General features: G+C 43.4%; 1 protein-coding gene across 1 annotated transcript; it reads left to right on the forward strand.

Moving 5' to 3' along the window:
* The first annotated feature begins 2,181 nt into the window (after nt 1-2,181).
* On the forward strand, nt 2,182-19,682 carry LOC127572973 (dual specificity protein phosphatase 4-like). The gene is given in 5 exon segments (XM_052020711.1): nt 2,182-2,634; nt 9,629-9,765; nt 13,394-13,513; nt 13,515-13,614; nt 15,811-19,682. Coding segments are annotated over 5 exon segments (1,104 nt in total). The 5' UTR covers nt 2,182-2,273; the 3' UTR covers nt 16,197-19,682.
* The last annotated feature ends 969 nt before the right edge of the window (nt 19,683-20,651 follow it).

Here is a 20,651-nt window from a genome sequence, read left to right on the forward strand (position 1 = left end):
TGCAGTGCTGTGATCTTGCTCTTATTTATCAAACAACCTGAAAGTGCTTGAAAGTGACAAATGGTTTCATTAATTCACCTTATTAGAGGGAAGAGCATTAGTCTCTGGGTGTGAACCCAACTGGTGTCAAAGGCTGGGGCCAGATGTAAAATGAACTCCAGCAGAGGGACATTAAACAGTGAGTATCACCCAAGCATGATCTCTGATCTCTTGCAGCCAATGGTCTGCAAGGTCTTTGTGAGCACAATTCCTGTGATCCTCCTGGACTGGAGAGCAAGAGGTACAATGCTCACTGAGGATAACAGAGGACAGTGGCATTGGAGGGGTTAATGGTTGCAATAAGGCGGGAAAATGATACAGATTAGAGATAAGTATATAGCCTAGAATAAAGGGACGTCCCTTTAAAACTGAGATGAGGAGGAATTTCTTCAGCCAGAGGGTGTTGAATCTGTGGAATTTGTTGCCACAGAAGAGTGGAGCTAAGTCATTGTGTGAACTTGAAGCAGAGATTGATAGGTTCTTGATTAGTAAGGGGGTTAAGGGTCATGCGGAGAAGGCGAGAGAATGGGGTTGAAAAAGAAATCAGCCATGATTGAATAGAGGAGCAGACTTGATGTGCTGAATGGCCTAATTCTGCTCCTATATCTTATGGTCTTATACAGCACTGTTTATTAGGGATAATGATATAGAAGTATTATTGGCGATAATGATAGAAGAAATCAGATACTCCTGGGGATACTAGATAACAAGGATATTATTGATGATAATGGTAATGGTCAGGGGGTATTGATGCAATGATGGTATAGGACAAGGCTTTACTGAGAGAATAACTATGTGTTATTGTTATGGCTGATGATATTGGTAGGAGGTTATTACTGACCTCCCCTCAGCATTGTGTTTCAACCAGCCTCCCCTCCAATGGACTCTGTGTTTACCTCTCACTGCCTTGGAAACAGCCAGCATAAAGACCCCACCCACCCAGGTCATTCTCTCTTCTCTCCTCTCCCATCAGGAGCCTGAGGGCACATACCACCAGGCTTAAGGACAGCTTCTATCCCACTGTGATAAGACTATTGAACGATTCCCTTATACGATGAGATGGACTCTTGACCTCACAATCTACCTTGTTGTGACCTTGCACCTTATTGTCTACCTGCAATGCAATTCCCTGTAGCTGTGACAATTTACTCTGTATTCTGTTATTGTTTTTACCCTGTACTACCTCAATGCACTGTGTAATGAATTGATCCATACGAACGGTATGCAAGACAAGTTTTTCACTGTACCTGGTACAAGTGACAATACTAATATAGTTGTGAACCCGTTGCTCTGCTGGTGCAGACATCTATCTATCCATCCCAGTTAGGAACAGCAGAGTTCACAGAGACAGAAGTAGGGACTGGTCCAATTAAGGACAGTCACTTACATAACGTGTGCTGAACTCTTTAGTGAATGGTGCCATCAGGGGAGGATGTAGCACACAACTGAAGCTCTTTACCCGAACTAGCCACGCGCTCCCTCTCTGTTGACCTTTTGGCGGAATTCCTCCCACCCAGTTCCAGTGTGAATCCCGTTGCCTTGTGCTGGTTATTGGAGCCATGGGGAGATAGAGCAGAGAAACAGGCTGCTCGGCCCATCGCGTCCGTGCCCACCGCCGACCATACGAATCCTATCCTAGCCTGTTTTATTCTCCCCACGTTCTCAGCACCCCCTCTCAGACTTTACCACTCACCTGTACATTAGGGGCAATTTATAGCTGCCAATTAACCTACTAACCTGCAGGTCGTTGGGATGTGGGAGGAAACCGGAGCACCCCGGGGGAAACCCACACAGTCACAGGGAGAGCGTGCAGACTCCACACAGACAGCAGCCGAGGTCCGGATTGAACCCAGGTCTCACCGTCATTCTGCGTTCACCTTCCCTGCCCGAGATAACAGCAACACATGGAGAACTGCCGCACATCTGACACCACCTCTCCCCTGGGGCTGTGTGCTGGGGCCTGAGTCCGACTGTTTCTCCCCGTTTCTAACGTGGGACGGAGCTGGAGTAACAGTTGTGTGTGGTGCAAGGGCGAAGCTGTCCCGTGATGACACGTCATTGCCCATACAAGGCTCGGAGCCGCGCTCCATTCATAAGATGAGCGGGAGGAGGGACCAGTCCTCTCCCGGGAATCCACAGCGACGCTGGAGTGCGGGATACCGGCACCGCTCGTGTTTTGTTGGTTTACAAGCCCAAGGCTGCGGGTAGTTGTGTACCGCGGGGCTCCGGCCAGGATGGAGGTGTCGGATGTGGAGTGCAGCCAGGTGAAGCGGTTACTGAGACAGCACGGCCACAAGTGCCTGCTCTTGGACTGCAGGTCGTTCCTGGCTTACAGTGCCCACCACATCAGCGGCTCCCTCAACGTCCGCTGTAACACCATCGTCAAACGCAGAGCCAAGGGCTCCGTCAATCTGCAGCACATCATCCCGGCTGAGGAGCCCCGCAGCCTGCTGCAGGCTGGCTTCTACTCTGCCCTCGTCCTGTACGACGAAAGGAGCCAACAATTCGACCTGGTCCGACAAGACAGCACCGTCAACACGGTCCTCAACGCGCTGTCAGCAGCCTCCTGCCCGACTCACATCTACTTCCTAGCGGGTAAGGCTGCCATCTGCAACAGCACCCCTTCCCTCCACCCTTCAACCCGCCGCTCTTCCCTTCGGTGGGAGGGATTTGAACGGAGGAAATTGACCTGAACTTGCGGGACCTTTGGTGGGGAAGCAGCGCGGCTCCACAGTAACGTTTGGGGTGTTTGAAATGCACAGCTCATGGCCTCCCGTTTGGTGTTGACACTAGTTCCACGACTGCAATGTTGGTGTCAGTAATTACCGTTAATAATGTGTTTATTGGTAACATTGACTCGAGTGCCTCTGCTACTAATTGTGATCAAAGGTGATACTCCATACAGTATTTGCATCAATGTTAAGTGATTGTGGCTTTCGGCGCCGGTGTTCTGGTCTATCTGGTGCCGTTAGATTTGTAGCACTTCACGAAGCCATTCCCCTTGGTAACAGCAACATTGTCACCGAAACTTGCTTCTCTTTTAGTTTCATGCGTTCTCTGGTTAGCGATCGCCCGAGTCCTGGTTTGAGTTTGTGGAAGCGAGTCTATGAGCGGCCGTGTGACAAATAACGGCTATGATATCCTCTCGTTTAATATACCACCGCACATAAACAGGAAACGTTTTAACTTAATCTGTTGCGAGAAAATGAGAACAAAACGGCGATAGATAGATGGGTTTCGGTCTGGATAGTAAATAGGAAATCCTTAATATTTTGGGAGCGGAGGTTTCACAGGTTCTTGTCAGTGTTGTGCCGGGCAGTTCCTTTGTGCTGGGCTCTCCGCACTGTCTATGGGGACAGGTTAAATGGCAGATGGGTAACAGCGACTCTCAGCGTTGCTCGAAACAGATTCTGGGGTCCTACAGCCCCCCAGTCACAGCTGGAAGAAACCCTCCCTCCCTCCCTCCCTCCCTACCGCCGAAGCCACCTCTGCCATCGCTGTCACCCTTCGCAGACTCGGCGCTGTCAGATACACCATTTGTCCACATCTCAATAACGGGCGCCAAACCAGTATAACACAACACGCCACCCTGCGCGGTGCCGCACATCACACCGACATACCAGGCTGTTCGCCTGGACCACACCATGTCGGGAAAACGGAATTAATCGCGCTGTGCTCTTTACGAATTTAGCTGCGTGTTTTAACACCCCGGAGGTACCACCACCTATTTGTGCAGAGAAGTTGCAACTATTTGCAACCAAATGGTTGGCGGAAAAACGCGGTGACGGCAGATTGTTAATTACCGGCTTTGCAAGGGTATGGGTTCTGTCTGGTGTGGGACTTCCTTGAACAATGTGACACTGCCACTTGTCTCAAATTCCGTAGCTTACTGAATGTTTAGATGAGTGGCCCTGTCCAACGCTTAGTGAATCGACCCAGAAATGTGCATAGTACGCGGCTGTGGATGTGCCGGTGGAAGTTCGTATCTGGGTGCTGATGAATGCGTAAAGAGAGGAAGATCAATTGCGTTACCCTTTAACGGAGTTCCTTCCAGAGCACCAGCCCACCCGCTGATGGTCACTCCAAAACCGCCAGGTGGGCTGAGCAAGGCTCACTTGTCCCATGGCCCACTAATTAAATCCCCGAGCGGCCATCAGGTGTAAAATATATTACCTACCGCACAGAAACAGACCATTTAACCCACCATACTCCTCACAGCTCTCTAGACTCCCTCGGTTCCCTCTCCTCCCTGTACTCTTGAAGCTTTCACTTGACTACATTAAATCATCAACCTGTTTCAACCATCCCAGAGGGAGGTAAGGTTCACCATCTCACGGTTGCCTGGAGAGAGAGCAAACTTGCGCGTTTGTGACGGAGAGGAGACTTCTGTTTTCCTTCCACAGTGGGTTCCAATTCCGCCTGTTCCGTTTCTTCTCCGCATTCCAAAGCAGCTCATACAGAGAATCCACCCCAGTGTCTTGTAAAATAGACGTAGCTGAAATATAAATCAGTAACACAACGTTCTTTCACCCCAAGTAAAAACAGGGAGTCCTGGAAATGCTCCTGAGGAGAGAGAAACAGAATTAATGTTCCAGGCCAATGTTCTATCAACCCAGCCTCACTCTTTCCCTTGGAACCCACTCCACTCCTTTTAATATGTTCAACATCTTTGTCCCTTTCCTTAGAGATGGGAAAAGCTTCACCTTTAGGTTCCTCACATTTTAATTGTATGAAACAATATTAAATCAGAAGCTTGGATTTTTATTAGAGTAAGTTGTGATTTTCACTTTATCCAGCATCTTAACTTCCAGGCTTTCTAATTGTGCTTGCCAGCCCAATTCTGCAAAGGTAAATAAATGTGTTGGAGCCTCTTCAAGTAGCTCAATCATTTAAAGACTGGAATCTTTATACCGAACTTCCTTATTCTCTTCCCCACTCTAGTTGAAATACCCGGACTCAAGCAGCAGTGAACACAGCACTGTCAACATTGTAAAACTTCAAGGCACTTCACCGGAAAAATTGGATGTTAAACCATATCTGATACTGATGTTGAATATTTTGATTACCTTAACTTAAAACTGCCATTGTTGGTTAGCCAAGACTTCCAACCACCTGAGTGCAGAAAATATCACAATTAATTGGTGAGGATATTGGGAATCAGTTTCTGATTCTGTATTGTGATGATTCAGTAATTCCATGATTCACTTGCTGGGAGTTCTTGATAACACAATTTACCCTTTGTATCCTTATTAACAGCTGTGCTGATTAGAAATTACTAAAAGGAGGGAAAAATCTATGCAGCTGAATTAGCTACAGTGGCCCCTGCACCTGGTGATAGAACTGAATGATCCTGAGACAACACCCCCGGGAAATGAATGAAAGCAGCAGCTCTCAGAATGGGGTGTTGTGCAGGTGAATACAGCTGGGTATTCTGTCTTGGCCAAAACCATTGTATCAAGGTGTTGTCCAAAACAAAATGACGTTAGCCATGACTTGAGACAGTTCTGTGCACTGAGGTTGATAGGCTGGAATTCTCTTCCACAAACAACAACTAATGCTAGGGTTGTTTGTTTAACTTTAAAATCTGTTATTTATAGATTTTTGTTGACCAAGGGTATTAGAGGAAATGAGGCCAGGCCTATAGTGTCTGGCTACAGATGTCAATCAATTGTGGGACAGACTGTGGTGTTAAATCCTCCATTACAATGTTCACCAGCCTACATTGCTTCCTGCTCCACTTCTGCTTGGTTTTGAATTTCTTGTTTTCGGCTCCTTCCCTGCCTTTGCTATTTCTGACCCCTGTGATTTATTCTAGCCCAACATCTCCACATTCCTTTGCACCTGAACGTACACCTTCCCAGTTTTCAACGCTGCACTGTTGGCAGTCATTCCCTCAGCCTCCTGTGCCCATGGTGCTGAAGTCACTGGCTCTTGAGCTTTCTCTCCTGCTTTATGATGCTTCTTAGTAGCTGCTGCTTCCAGAAAGCCTTTGGTCACTTATTCTTATGGCACTGTCAAATTCTGTCAAACTGTGAGTTGCCTTGGGACCCCCATTTCTGTGTTAAAAGTGCTACATGGAGGTGAAACCAAATTGGCACAGTCTACTTGTAAGAAACTTATTTTTGCACCTGGTGCTACATAAATGCAGACTGTTATATTGCTGCTGGCAGTGATCTTATAGTTTGCTCTCTCTGTCCCAGCCAGCTTTACTTAATGTATCCTAGGTTAGAGATAAAAGAGCAACCCAGAAAAAAGCTGGAGGAGCTCAGCGGGTCAGGCAGCATCTATGGATGGAAATGAACAGTCGATGTTTTGGGTCGAGACCCTTCAACAGTCCAGATGAAGGGTCTCGACCTGAAACGTCAAATGTCCATTTCCCTCCATAGATGCTGCCTGACCTGCTGAGTTCCTTCAGCTTTTAGTGTATTTATCCTAGGTTAGAGCATCCAGCTTGGACTGTCTACCTCTCCTGCAATGGTCTGAGGTAAATATGGGAGGACAACTGAAGGTTAGCAGGAGAAGCACAAAGCCAGAATGGCCACGTGCTGGGAAAACCAGAGTGGATCAGACCTACTGTCTGCGCACTTACCTGTAGAACTTCTATTCATTTACTTCAAGCACACATATAGTTCCCGTCCAAGCTGGCATCAAGGTTACCCAGGCAACTGCCAATGCCAATTGATTGGTTATGCCATTTGGATCCCAGGAGCAGATCAGGCCACATGGTCAGCGTTGTTCAGTGATGTTAGAATGAGATGTCTCATTCATACATCAGTTAAACAGGATCCTGAGGTCTTCTCACACCTTCTGTTCACTCTACTCCAACAGCCAGCTGCCTCTCCAGTTTCCTGACTCGCATCACCTCACGCTTTTGTAGCTTTCCAAATGTCAGTCAACTTCATTCCAAAATGGGCATCCACAATTAGTGGATTCTCTGAGTGAGCAGTCCTTTTAACCTGTTCAATCAATTTCATATTGATATAACCAATTTTTGTTGCTTCATGTTCTTTCATCCATGTGGATTGGAACCTTCCCCTTGAAGACGTGTTTGGTCATTGATGATTCATCAGATCAACCCAGATTAATAAAGCTGCTCCTCCCCCAACAGGTCCTCGTCATTATACACTTGCTTCCTCTTGCCTTTTAGTAGCTGTTAAATAAAACCTGCCCGGCTGTTCCCAAGTTTTAGGTTGACTTCCAGGATGATGATTTCAGTGGAGATAAATATATGGTAATTCAGGCTGAATGGCACCAGTGCACGTGGTATTAATGAAAATTATATTAATGTTGCACTGTTTCAGCCAATGGGAAGGCAGTCTTAGTAACCTGTTTTACCATCCCACTCAATCTTCTGTTGATATTTAAATGTTCTTTCCACACGTTTGGTTTTCCTTATGACATAGCAGGCAGCTATTCAGTCCATTGAATCTATACTGGCTCACAGAACAATCCCATCTCCCCACTTATTTCCCTGTAAGCTACTCTCTTTCACATCCCTATTAACACCATCCTCCCCCTGCAATTCTCCTACACCCCCCCTATACTCAGGGCAGTTTATATTTGCCAGTTTTAAAACCTAATAACCAACATATCTTTGGGATATGGGAGAAAACCAGGATATTTCGGGAAAATCCACATGTTCGCAGGGAGAAGGTGAGAACTCCACACAGACAGCACCACAGGTCAGGATTGGACCAAGGTTGCTGGAGCTATGAGAGGGCCACAGTGCCATTTTGCTACCATATGCCTCTACACTATCCAATCGAGCGTGGTAGAATAAAGACTGTACATGCTATAAAGCAAGGGTGCTGATTTGCTGTCACTTCTATTATGGAACTACCAAAGACCAATTGCAACCGCCTTGACTCTTGTGTTGCTGATCCAGTTTGCTCTTAAAATCAGCAAACCAGATGGAGAGTTGGGAATGGGGAGTGGGTCTGAAGTGATTGGGAGAGAGAATCAGAATCAGGTTTATTATCACATATGTCTTGAAATTTGTTGTTTTGCAGCAGCAGTACAGTGCAAAGACATAAAAATACTATAAATTACAAAATAAATGGTGCAGAAGAAAGGAATAACGAGGTAGTTTTCGTGGGTTCATGAACCATTCAGAAATCTGATGATGCAGGGGAAGACGCTGTTCCTAAATAGTTGAGTGCGGGTCTTCAGGCTCCTGTATCTCCTCCCCAATGGTAGTAGCAAGAAGAGGGCATGTCCCAGATGGTGTGGGTCCTTAGTGATGGATTCTTGAGGCAGCCACCTCTTGAAGATGTCCTGGATGGTGGGGAGGGTTGTGCCTGTGATGGAGCTGGCTGAGTCGACAACCCTCTGCAGCCTCTTGCGATCCTGTGCATTGGAGCCTCCATACCAGGCTGTGATGCAACCAGTCAGAATGCTCTTCACCGTATATCTGTAGAAATTTACAAGAATCTTTGGTGGCATCCCAAATCTCTACAAACTCCTCACGAAGTACAGCTGCTGGCATGCCTTCTTCATGATTGCATCAATGTGTCGGGCCCAAGATAGATCCTCCGAGATGTGGATGCACAGGAACTTGAAGCTGCTCACCCTTTCCACCGCTAACCCCTCAGTGAGAACTGGTGTGTGTTCTCCCAAATTCCCCTTCCTGAAGTCCACAATCAATTCCTTGGTCTTGCTGACGTTGAGTGTGAGGTTGTTGTACCGACAACATTCAACCAGCCAATCTATCTCATTCCTGTACGCCTCCTCATCACTATCTGAGATTCTGCCAACAACAGTGGTGTCATTGGTGAATTTATAGATGGTGTTTGAGCCATGCTTAGCCACACAGTCATGAGTATAGAGAGAGTAGAGCAGTGGGCTAAGCATGCATCCTTGAGGTGCGCCTGTGTTGGTTGTCAGCAAGGAGGAGATGTTAGTACTGATCCACACTGACTGTGGTTTCCCGTAAGGAAGTCAAGGATCCAGTTGCAGAGGGAGGTACAGAGGACCAGGTTTTGAAGCTTGTTGATTAGTACTGAGGGATTGATGGTGTTGAACGCTGAGCTGTAATTGATAAACAGCAGCCTAACGTATATCTTGCTGTTGTCTTGGTGTTTAATAGAAATTGTAAAAGCAAGATGGTGCTGGAGCCCGACGACTTGTTGCAAGCTGTTGTCTGCAGATCTACTCATTACTTCTATTCCAAAGCAGAGTGGAGAGCTAGTGAGATTGCATCTGTTGTAGACCTGTTTGTGGCGGTAGGCAAATTTCATCTTGTGATCACATCAAATTTACAAAGCATGTGGAAGGATCAAATTTCATAGGCTAAATAACTATTTCTTATTCTCTTGTTCAATTAGCTTGAGAGTGAAATTAGTCTTGGATAATAACACAGAACAGATGTGAGTAAATCAGCAGTCTGCTTCACTTTCCATCAAGTTTGCTTACACTGAAATCAGAGAAAAGGGCTCATTTTGAACTAATACCTAAGACATATTTCACCTCCTTTATGTCTTTGCACTGTAGTGATTAATGTTACCAGATCCCATCAACCCTGTAAACTATAGTAAACTCACAAAAGTACAACAGGCGTTCGTAATAAGACTTTGTTTCTTTACTGATGCAGGAGGATATGAGAAATTTTCTTCAGAATATCCTGAGTTCTGTGTAAAAGCAAAAAGTCCATCTGGAATCTCAACAGTGTCCATCATTGAATCACCTGAAACAAGCTCGAGCGCCTGTGGGACTCCACTGCATGACCAGGTAGCACCAACCTCTCTGTAGCAATTGCCTTTCACTTCACTCCTCCACTCTTCCCAGATATGGAATGGGGTTGGAACTTTTATAATGTCTGAGTAGTTGGGAAAATTCTATCTACCAACTAGCTTGTTACTAGCTAATCCTTGTTTGATATTCATGACTGGTTGTTAGGAGACAAAAAAGGTAAATAGCTGACATGGAAACAAATCTGCCTCTGCCACCTCTTAAGTGGGTGGCCATTTGCAAGCCTAACAGTGGACCTGCAACTATGCAGCATCTTTCACATCCTCAGGACTTCCCAAAGTTCTTCACAGCCAATGAAATGCTCTGGTAATGTTGAAGTTAATTTGATTGAGCAAGGTCCCACAAGCATCACTGAGTATTAGCTAGACAACCTATTTTAGAGATGTTAGTTTTGGGGCAAATATTGAACAGGATTTCCCAGCTTTCCTCCACATAAAAGGTCAGGATTGGACCAAGGTTGTTGGACCTATGAGAGGGTCACAGTCATGAGTGTAGAGAGAGTAGAGCAGTGGGCTAAGCACGCATCCTTGAGGTGCGCCTGTGTTGATTGTCAGCGAGGAGGAGATGTTAGTACTGATCCACACTGACTGTGGCTTCCCGTAAGCTATTTACCTGAGGTTGTCACTACTATGAGAATGCTGCCTCTTACTTGCAATGTTAAACTGACATCACATCTTCCCACATAAGTGCAGTGGGAAGATGTGTTATCAGTTTAAACATTGCAAGTAAGAGGCAGCATTCTCATAGTAGTACACTGGAATACAGCCTAAATCACGTGTTCAGATCTCTGTAGTGGACTTAAACCCAGTGCAGTGAATCACCCACTGAACCAAAGTTAACACCTGAGACATAGACTGCAAGTGTAGCAGGATTCAGACCAGGGAAGGTTTGACCTCATTGTAAATGCATTCCATACATTGTGCATACTCATCTCCGTACAATGCCCCAATAAATCCTTCCCTGTTTCGGAAAGAATAATATGTAACTATTAATTTGCATTTTGCAAGATGATATTGAGGAGAAAGCTTTGCCTAGCTCTGTTATTATGGGCCCAGCTACAAGTCATGTTTTAATATTCTTTTCAAATGAGGATTGCCTAATAAACCAGTATAATGTTCCTGTACACAGGGAGTTAGCAGTTAGAAAGTGGTGAGAAGGGCCATGTCCAGGAGAATGTTGAGGGAGAGGCAGATGGAGCTGTGGGGTGAGGTTGTCACAATTGTCCATTTAGGTGATGCATTTGCCTTTAATTTGAATAAATTGATTTTGGAACATGAAGAGTGCAGCCAGAAGTAGCACGAAGCACTTGAGTAATTCGGGCTCCTGAGTGTCTTGTATGACAATACTCAGCTAGAACTGCCAGTGATTCAGTGAAAAGTAAACAACATTGATGAGATGATAACTGAGTCATCTGGGCTGACCTAAAGCATGCAATGAAATCCAAGTCAGATTAGGCTCTGGAGATCTCATTAATATTTGATAAAACATTTCTCTAATCATATTTATTGTGAATTAGTTTACAAAATTAGTTGCTTTTTTATTCACTTCCCACTGTCAGAACAACCAAGAGCTTTGTGCAAGTTAATGGTTTTCCCAAATCTTCTGACATGTTGTAAGGTGCCATTTGTGACCTGAGCTACATAATGTTTCAGAGGCTTCACACATACCAAGTCATTCCGATATCCTCCATGTTATGAGGTACTGCTACACTTCACATCTGGAGTGGGGCAAATGAAGGCCACTATTACACCCATGACAAAGTGCGTAGTGGTTAGTACCACTGCCTCACAACTCCTAACCTCAGGAACTGGTTGTGTGGAGTTTGCACATTCTCCCTCCGACTGTGTGGCCTTCCACCAGTTCATCGCTTTCCTTCCACGTCCCTAAGATGTTTAATCGGCTGCTGTAAATTACCCCTTATGTAGGTCAATGGCAAAAGAATCAAGGGGAAGTTGACGGGCATGTGAAAGCAAATAACTTGCAGGACTACAGGGTAAATTGGTAAGTTGGTTTATTATTGTCACATGTAACAAGGTACAGTGAAAAACTTGTTTTGCATGCCATCCATGCAGATCATTTCATCATATCGGTACATTGAGGCAGTACAAGGGAAAAGCAATAACAGAATGCAGAATAAAGTGTTACAGTTACAGACAAAGTGAAGTGCAGGCAGACAATAAGGTGCAAGGTCATAACAAGGTGGATTGTGGGGTCAAGAGTCCATCCTATCATACTAGGGGACTGTTCAATAGTCTTATAACAATAGGACAGAAGCTGTCCTTGAGCCTGGTGGTACATGCTTTCAGGCTTTTTTATCTAGGAGGGGAGAGAAGAGAGAGAAGAGAGAATGTCTGGGGCAGGTGGGGTGTTTGATTATGTTGACTGCTTTACCGAGGCAGCAAGAAGTATAGACAGAGTCTATGGAGGGTAGGCTGGGAAATAATGAGAGGGGGAATGGGAACTGATGGGATTCCTCTATTAGAAGCTAGCATGAACACAATAGACTGAATTGGGAGCTTCTGTGTTGTAATGAAGTAGTAAAACTTGCCCCCAGGTTAACTACTCCCATTTGCTCTTTGCTAGCAGTCCTCAAGAGCATAGGGTGTCCAAATCCCTTCTAGATCTACTCCACAGTTTTACAATGTAATACACCACTGAGCCTGAATGGTGAGTTTTCTGGTTAGGATTGATATTCTGGAGGAGTAAATATAAGAAAGAAAGGGCATCAGAGAGAGTCAAGAAATGAGGCAGACTTATGCTGCTTTAAATAGATGCATGGGTAGAAGAGTTGAGTAGGTGTAAAAGTATCTACTGGATTCAAGGAGGAAGTAGAACTGGAACAGACCATTCAACCATATGTATCCAACAAAATCCTGATATCCAACAAAATCCATCAAAGTCCTGAAATTAAATAGCCCAATATCCGGTCTTTTTAAGACAGATATCAAAATGATAAGGCTGAGAAATTGTCTAAACAACCTCAGTGTGAAGTTCTGATAGTTGGGCCTTGCGTTGGACTGAACCTCACTTATTAATTCTGGCAGTTCCTTGGTTGACAACTTTGATTGGTGGCAAAGATATGGGTGTGGCTTTGCCATCTGTCAAAGGTTTTCTTGTAGTTCTATTGCTGCCCACATGACTAGGTTATGCCAAGCAAGGTCCTGGCACCAAGAAGGAACTTGATGACTGGATCCAGTTGGCTCTCAGCCAGCGAGTTTAGCCTTAAAGATCTGGACATTGTGAAGACAAAGGATATCAAAGCAGCAAGCCCCAGCAAAATCCAGAGGAATGAGTGTTGATGAGCCTTAAGTGCAGAAAATATTCTGCTTATCTCCTTATTATCTTGACTGTCTGGGACTCATGCAAAATCAAGCCTAGTTTTTTGTTATATACGGAATAACTGTCCTTGCCATCTGTTGTGATCTAATAAGGTCATCAATGAGGGCTAATATTCCTGAGTGTGGTGATGTGATGAAGTCCTTGTTGCCTAGCTGCATCTGTCAGGAAATGGAGAATATGCTCAGAAGGTCACTCCTGTAGACAGTACAATAAATTGCCATTATTGTGGCAACTAACGTTAAATACTGAATTTTACATTTGATTATAGGGTGGGTCCAGTGGAAATTCTCCCTTCCTTTATCTTGGAAGTGCACATCATGCTTCAAAAAGGGACACACTCGACGCCATGGGGATTACAGCTCTCTTGAATGTCTCTTCCAACTGTCCAAAACCATTTTGAGGATCATTATCAGTATAAATGCATTCCAGTGGAGGACAACCAGAAAACAGACATCAGTTTTTGGTTCATGGAAGCAATAGAGTACATTGGTAGGAAATATTCCTAATAACTGTATTTCACTGTTTATTGTCATTTCCCCCCATTTTTTCCCTTCAATTGACAGTGATTTAGTGATTTTCATTAAATACCTTTGTTCCCAAGGTGTCACATTTAAATGTTCCCAATGTTGAGTTGTTGCATTCCAGTTCGATCCATTACAGAACGCATTGTCCTCCAAGCCTATGTATTTGGTGTTGTTACAGAAACTCAGGGTGACGAGCATTATCCATATAAAAGAGCAGTCCATGATCGCTCAGCCTTTTAGGGTATCTAAGGTGTCTTTTCTGTCCTTATTGCAATGTTCTGTTCAATGTACTTTAGTGGAACCCATTTTGTCATAGAGCCATACAGCATGGAAACAGGCCCTTCAGCCCAACTCGTCCATGCCAACAATGGTGCCCAAGTTAATCCCATCTACCCACGTTTGGCCCATAGCCCTCTAAACCCCTCCTATCCATGTACTTACCCAAATGTCTTTTAAATGTTGTTATCGTACCTGCCTCAACCACTTTCTCTGGCAGTTCATTCCCTCAGGTCCATTCTAAATCTTTCACCTCTCACCTTAAACCTATGCCCTCCACTGTTTAATTCCCCTTCCCTGGGGAAAAAGACTATGTGCGTTCACCCTATCTATGCCCCTCATGATTTTATGCCCCTCATGATTTTATGCACCTCTATAAGGCCACCTCTCAATCTCCTACGTTCCAAGGAATAAAGTCCCTGCCTGTCCAACCTCTTCAACGTATAACTCAGTCCCTTGAGTCCTGGCAACATCCTTGTAAATCTCCTCTGCACTCTTCGTAGTTTAACCATGACTTTCTTGTAACAGAGCGACCAAAATTGCACCCACAGTACTCCAAGTGCATTCACCAATGTCTTGTACAACTGCAGCATAATGCCTCAACTCCTACCTTTGATGCTCTGATGAAGGCCAGCATGCTAAACACCTTCTTTAATAGGATTTATTTACTGATCCATATTTTTTAAATGTCTGCCAATAAGAAGAATTTGAATCAAAATTATTAGAAGTGAATCTGAGGCATAAAAAGCTGAATAAGGGAAAAGGAGTCATTCATTCAGTCCTTCGAGTCTGGTCCACCTTTCATTGGATCACGCCAGTCAGCACTTTTTTACCATTACCAATAATGGTTCATTATATTTAATTTTGTTTACAACACAATCTTATTTCTGGGGTCTATAAACCACTGTAGAAGAAAAACCTTGTTGATGTCTAACCTCAATTTTATGTTTGGGTGAGTTGTATGCAAAGATTTCCTGCAGTCGATTACATATAGCCTAGAGCTACTAAACTAAACTGCTGTGTGTGACAATCAATGTCGATGTTTCATTTAATTCCCTAAAGAATTTTCAACTTTGGGCTAACCAGCTGTTTTCTTTTCATTATTCCCTTTTGGAAAGTTGGATTCACATATGCTCTCCATATCATTAATCCTTGGATAATACCCCCGTAACTATGGAAATCCCAAAATATCTGCTAAAGCATCACTAATTTTCCGTTCACACCTCCCTGAGAGTGCTACATGTAACCCATCTGGCCCAGCAAGCTTGTTGACATTTAAACCATCAAGTGTCTGTCAATAAATAGAAATAACTTGAGTAAAGGAAGAGGAGATTTTCATTGACACTATGAAAGGAAAATAAAGATGGTGTCATTTTATTATGGCTAGGTATAATTTCAACCACTGGATAATTCAAGGTCCAGGAAAGATCAAGAATTAATGAAGCAATGCTTAGAACTCTTAGCAATCTCTCTGCAGATCCAAGTGACGATAATAGACAATTCCTGTACAAAACCCAATGATTGGAGCTATTTCACAACTTGTATTCTTTTCAACAAGAATCACTTGGAGATTATTTCAAAAAAAACCCTGTTAAATCATATTACTGGCCAAAATGATTGTTTGTGGGCACCACAATGGGGAGAGTTTGTTTTGTGATGGGGTTAGGCTTGTGCAGGTTTGAGGGTGAACTTTGACTGTTTGTGGAGATTGGGTTTGATCACTAACATTCATTTATTCTACATCTTTATGAAAATCAGAATATGAATTCCAGGCTGGATTAGTGTATAAATTTCTTCATTTTGACTGTGTTCAGGGTCACTTTCTACTCGATGTGTTTTTCACTCCATGCTCCTCAAAATGTCTGCTGTGTTTTTTTATCTACAGATTCTGTCAAAAATGTTGATGGCCGAATTCTGGTTCACTGCCAAGCTGGGATCTCGAGGTCTGCCACCATCTGCCTTGCCTATTTAATGATGACTAAACGAGTGCGGCTGGAAGAGGCCTTTGAGTTTGTTAAGCAGAGACGGAGCATAATCTCGCCCAATTTTAGCTTCATGGGACAGCTGCTACAGTTTGAGACACAGATCCTGGCCTCCTCCTGCTCTGTAAAAACTACCAGTCCTTCAGGAGCTCTCAGGGAGCAGAACAAAGCATCATCGACCCCAACCTCACAGTTCGTCTTCAGCTTCCCTGTGTCTGTCAGTGTTCACTCAACTCCAAATAATCTGAATTACTTACCCAACCCGATCACAACATCACCAACTTACTGAAGGACGAGAATTTGAATACATCTATAAACTGCATTCAACCAAGCATCCAATCGAGTAGTGTGTTAGACAATCTGATCCTCTCATTGTAGAGGAATGGACTTAAGATAACCTTCAGTTTCACCATAAATAGACAGAACCGAAAATGGCTAGCTTTACATCTCATTCCTGAACTGTTCAGACTGGAAGGTTTTCTTTGCAATAAGTCACAATTCACTTTTGAATAAACATGAAGTTTGACTTTCTAATGAAATAGTTTATCTCAGTATTTATATTGCAACAACTGATTAATGCAAGATTCCTTCTCTTCAAGCAAGCTACCAGCATGGTTCTCCATGTTAAACTACCAGTAGGCATCCCTCCACCAGTGTTAAATCCTACTGGGACTTTATTCTGGTTTTGTATGAGGATCTAGAATGGATGAATCAAATACAAAGCTCGTACTGTCTGTGTGGAAGACAACCTGCCAATCAACAATTCATGCCAATCTCCTGCCATTTGCCTGACTGGTTGGGCTACACAATGGACAGTTAGGAAATCCTCATCCTCCATTCTCTCTGTGTTTTCTTGCTTGGATTAATCTGGTTTACCCATTTTTTCTCAGCTTTCTGAGCTGACAGGTGGGTTGGAACAGAGCAGAAAATCAATGGGAAAAGAAAACACCAGCATACATTTATTCATGTACTTGAAGATCTGTTTGTGGAGATCATCATCTTTGTGAAACCAGTAAAAAGATCTGTAATGATGAAAGGCATCTTCTCAAGCAGTCCCTCAGGATCGAGGATGGCTTACCTTCGCTCAGGTTCTTGTGGTTTCTGAGGAGACTGATGAGGTGCACCCAACTGCCTGTCCCATCAGGCACTTACTGCCAAATCTGTGGCAGTTTGTCAGGTGATGTGCTCCTTCTGTTTTTGCCAGATTTCTGTGAGTCTCTATGTATGGACTCGAAGTCTTCTAGACCATCCTGAGGCTTTGTCTTTATTATGAGCAGCCATGGACCAGGTGTTCACTAGGAGTCTATTGGGGCTGTTGCATTCTTTCAAGGAGGATTTGTGTACATCCTTGACTCTTTTCCCAAGAAAGAACTGGAATAGAGCCCAAGGTGTTACTTAAAGTCCAAGAGCAGCTTGGATTTCCCATTTACACAGATGAAGGAATCTTCAAACCAGGTTACCATCATCAATGAAAAGAAATGATTCGTTGTGGTCTGCTGGGATGGACTTTTGCAGCATTTCATCACTGGATTTTCCTGGATGCCCAAATCATCGTTGTGCTTTGGGGGAAGCAGATTCCCTCCTGGTAATCCCACTGAATCCTGCACCCAGTAGTCAGAAAACCATAGCCATTGTAACTGTTGAAAACAAAACTATTTTGACTGCAGGGTCACCCCACTGTAGAGTGAAGCTAGCTGACCTATGTTATCCCATGATACAGAAGTAGCTAGAGATATGGTGTTAGCTGAGGTCAAGGGTTAGCACAGTATCATCTCACAGAAATGCACTACCTTTTAAAATGCAAAAATAACAGAACTGAAAGCACAATTTAAAAAATGTGTGACTCAAGAATCTTATTGTAGCTACGCAGGGAGGCATAATGTTGAATACATTAGACCTTCAAGTTCCAATACTGTGTGAGGGCCTTTGCTGTTTGGTTCTGTTCAGGTCACAGGTTTTTCAATACCTATTATAACCATTGAAATCAAACTTTCCCAACAGCAATGTCCTTGGATTTATTTGGAACTTGTTCCTGATCAGCTTGGTTTGAGGATCATTAATTAGCATTCAATGGATGACTTCACCTTCATTACATGTGGTACCCTGTAGTTTTCTGGTGTTCAGTGGCTTTATTTTCTTTTGAACCACTTTTCCAACTACTTACTGTGGTCCCTACACAGTTTAAATAGCTCACCCAGAAGCTTCTGAAAGGCACCGTTTAGAACATATTCTTGACTTCAGCCTCATTAGAAAGGTTGGGAGGGAATTTTTTTTGACTTATCTGTTGGTAGAGTCTGAATGACTGGCTAAGCATAATTAGATGGGAAGGATCCACACTAGGTGGCACAGTAGTGCAGCTGGTTGAGTTGTTGCCTCATAGCTCCAGTGACCCAGGTTCAATACCAACTTCTAGTTCTGTCTGTGTGGGGTTTGCACTTTCTCCCTGTGAATGCATAGGTTACCAATGGGTGCTCTGGTTTCCTCCCATATCCCAAAGATGTGTGGGCTGGTGGGTTAATTGGCTGCTCTAAATTGCCCCTAGTCTGTGGGGTGATTGTTAGGGTCTTAGGGAAGTTGATGGGAATCAGGGAGAATAAAATGGGATCAGCATAGGATTAGTGTCAATGGCTGTTTGGTGGTTAGTGTGAATTGAATGATCCAAAGGACCTCTATCTAAGCTGTGTTAGTGTGACACTCAGTACACACTGTGTACTGCACACTCAGATGGTCAGGTTTCAGCGTCTCAGGTGCCACTGTTTAACTTCAACCTTTTTTCCTGGCTTTCAATATAACACCCAGAATTTGCTGGGATTGTATTGGCTATATTAGCATGCACACTGTTAAAAGTGTGCCAACAACTTGCAGCAAGGAAGAGGCTTGCGAAGCACAAAGATGTTAGGTGGTGAGTGCAGCTCTACCATTTACCTCTTTAAAAACTGAATCATGCCATCGAGAAATTGCTGGATTTGAACTGTGGATACAAATTAAACTCACCACAGAAAGTTAGGGATACCCATTTTCTGGTATGAGGACCATGTCATCAGGGTCACTCAACCTTGGAGGCTATTCCTTCCTATTCCGTTTCCTTCTCTGCCTTTCCCCATAGCAGAAGGGATGTTAGTAGATATTAGAAAAGGTTTTCATTGATTAAGGAGATCTTGATTCCATCATTCTACAAAGTTCTACTGACCTTTTGGGCAATACTAAATCATAGTTCCAGTAATGAGTGACACAAAAATAGATGGAATCAAGAAAAGTTGAGAAGAAAAACCTTTATTACACCACTGACCATTAAATGACTCACTTAAGGAGGTTTCTGCTGAAAATAATCATTTATTCAATCCAATTTTGATAATCTATTAATAAAATTGTGTAAGAATCTTACATGTGAGGACCCAAGATTGGTGTCTCATCTAAGTGAAGATCAGGACACAGAATCAGAATTTTGTGTTTATAACCTATATCTACTCCATGTTCCTGCTTACCAAGACTCCACACTGAATCAAACCATCAAAAAGTTAGCCCAAATAAAATATACACACACATGAATGTTTTGATATTTGCACATGTTATTTATGAAAAAGGAACAATAAATGTTATTTTGAAAATTGCTTGAGAAAAAATGTACAATAAGCGGTATATGAATGTGGTATGATATTTTATACTTTATATATCAATCATTTCATTTCTCACTCTGAAGGTCAGAACCTCTTCCCGAATTATTTGTTGTCTGACCAGCTGTTTGTAAAAATAAGAAATAACAAGCGATCTTTGCAACTTCTGCTGGTTGTCATGGATGTGTTGGCATTCCCTTACTGCTCTTTTGGATGACATTGTATTGGGTTATCTTCAAATGCTGCACAGATCACTTATGGATGTTTGTGGACACGGAATTTCTGTACCTTCCTGCAGCATGTGTGACAGGGGTTCACTGACATGCTAACAGGTAACGTTTACTGTGGTAGGACAAAAAATAAATATTTTCCCCAATCTAACTGGTACAGAAAACAATCTCCCCAGTCTTTTTCACATTGAATTATTCTTGCAGAATCTCCAGTTGCTCTCAGATGTGCCTGTGCTGCTGCTGCAAGTAAGTTTTTCATTGCACCTGTGCATACATGTACTTGTGCAATATGACAATAAACTCGACTTTGACTTTGAAGACAGTGGGGGCCATTTCAAAGGGGTTGACCGGTGGATTTTTCCCAAGATAAAATAGGACCTTCTTATTCTTTGACTAGGGCTTCATGGTCACTGTTAGATTATCCTGGTGATCCAGTCTGCACTTCCCTTCATTTAATCACTCTGTGCTCTACGCATCCAGGGTTCACCTCCCCTTTAAATGGTCTCAGAGATCCTGATTCACAGCAGTATTAATAATCTGCCCCTCCCCTCCAGCATGAAAACATGAGGCAATGACTAACATGGGTAGCAATGGCTGCTTGCCTGACTTGTAATGAAGAGCTCCCAGCAACAATTTCACAAGCTGCTTGAGGAACTCACTGACCAGGCATTTTTATTCAAATTCCCTAAAATGAATTTTCCACTAATAAATTCCCACTTTGCTATATGAGTTCTATTGTTTTCAATTATTAGATAATTCAAAACAATTTGGAGGGATAAATAATATTGAATTATCAGGAAGGATCAGAAATAATGATAATCAGAAATTATCGGTGAGAAAACTCACTGTGGCCACAGTTAGATAATCAGATAATGTTATCACTCCCAAGGGTACACTGTC

Source organism: Pristis pectinata, chromosome 7, assembly GCF_009764475.1.
Source record: "Pristis pectinata isolate sPriPec2 chromosome 7, sPriPec2.1.pri, whole genome shotgun sequence".
NCBI lineage: Eukaryota > Metazoa > Chordata > Chondrichthyes > Rhinopristiformes > Pristidae > Pristis > Pristis pectinata.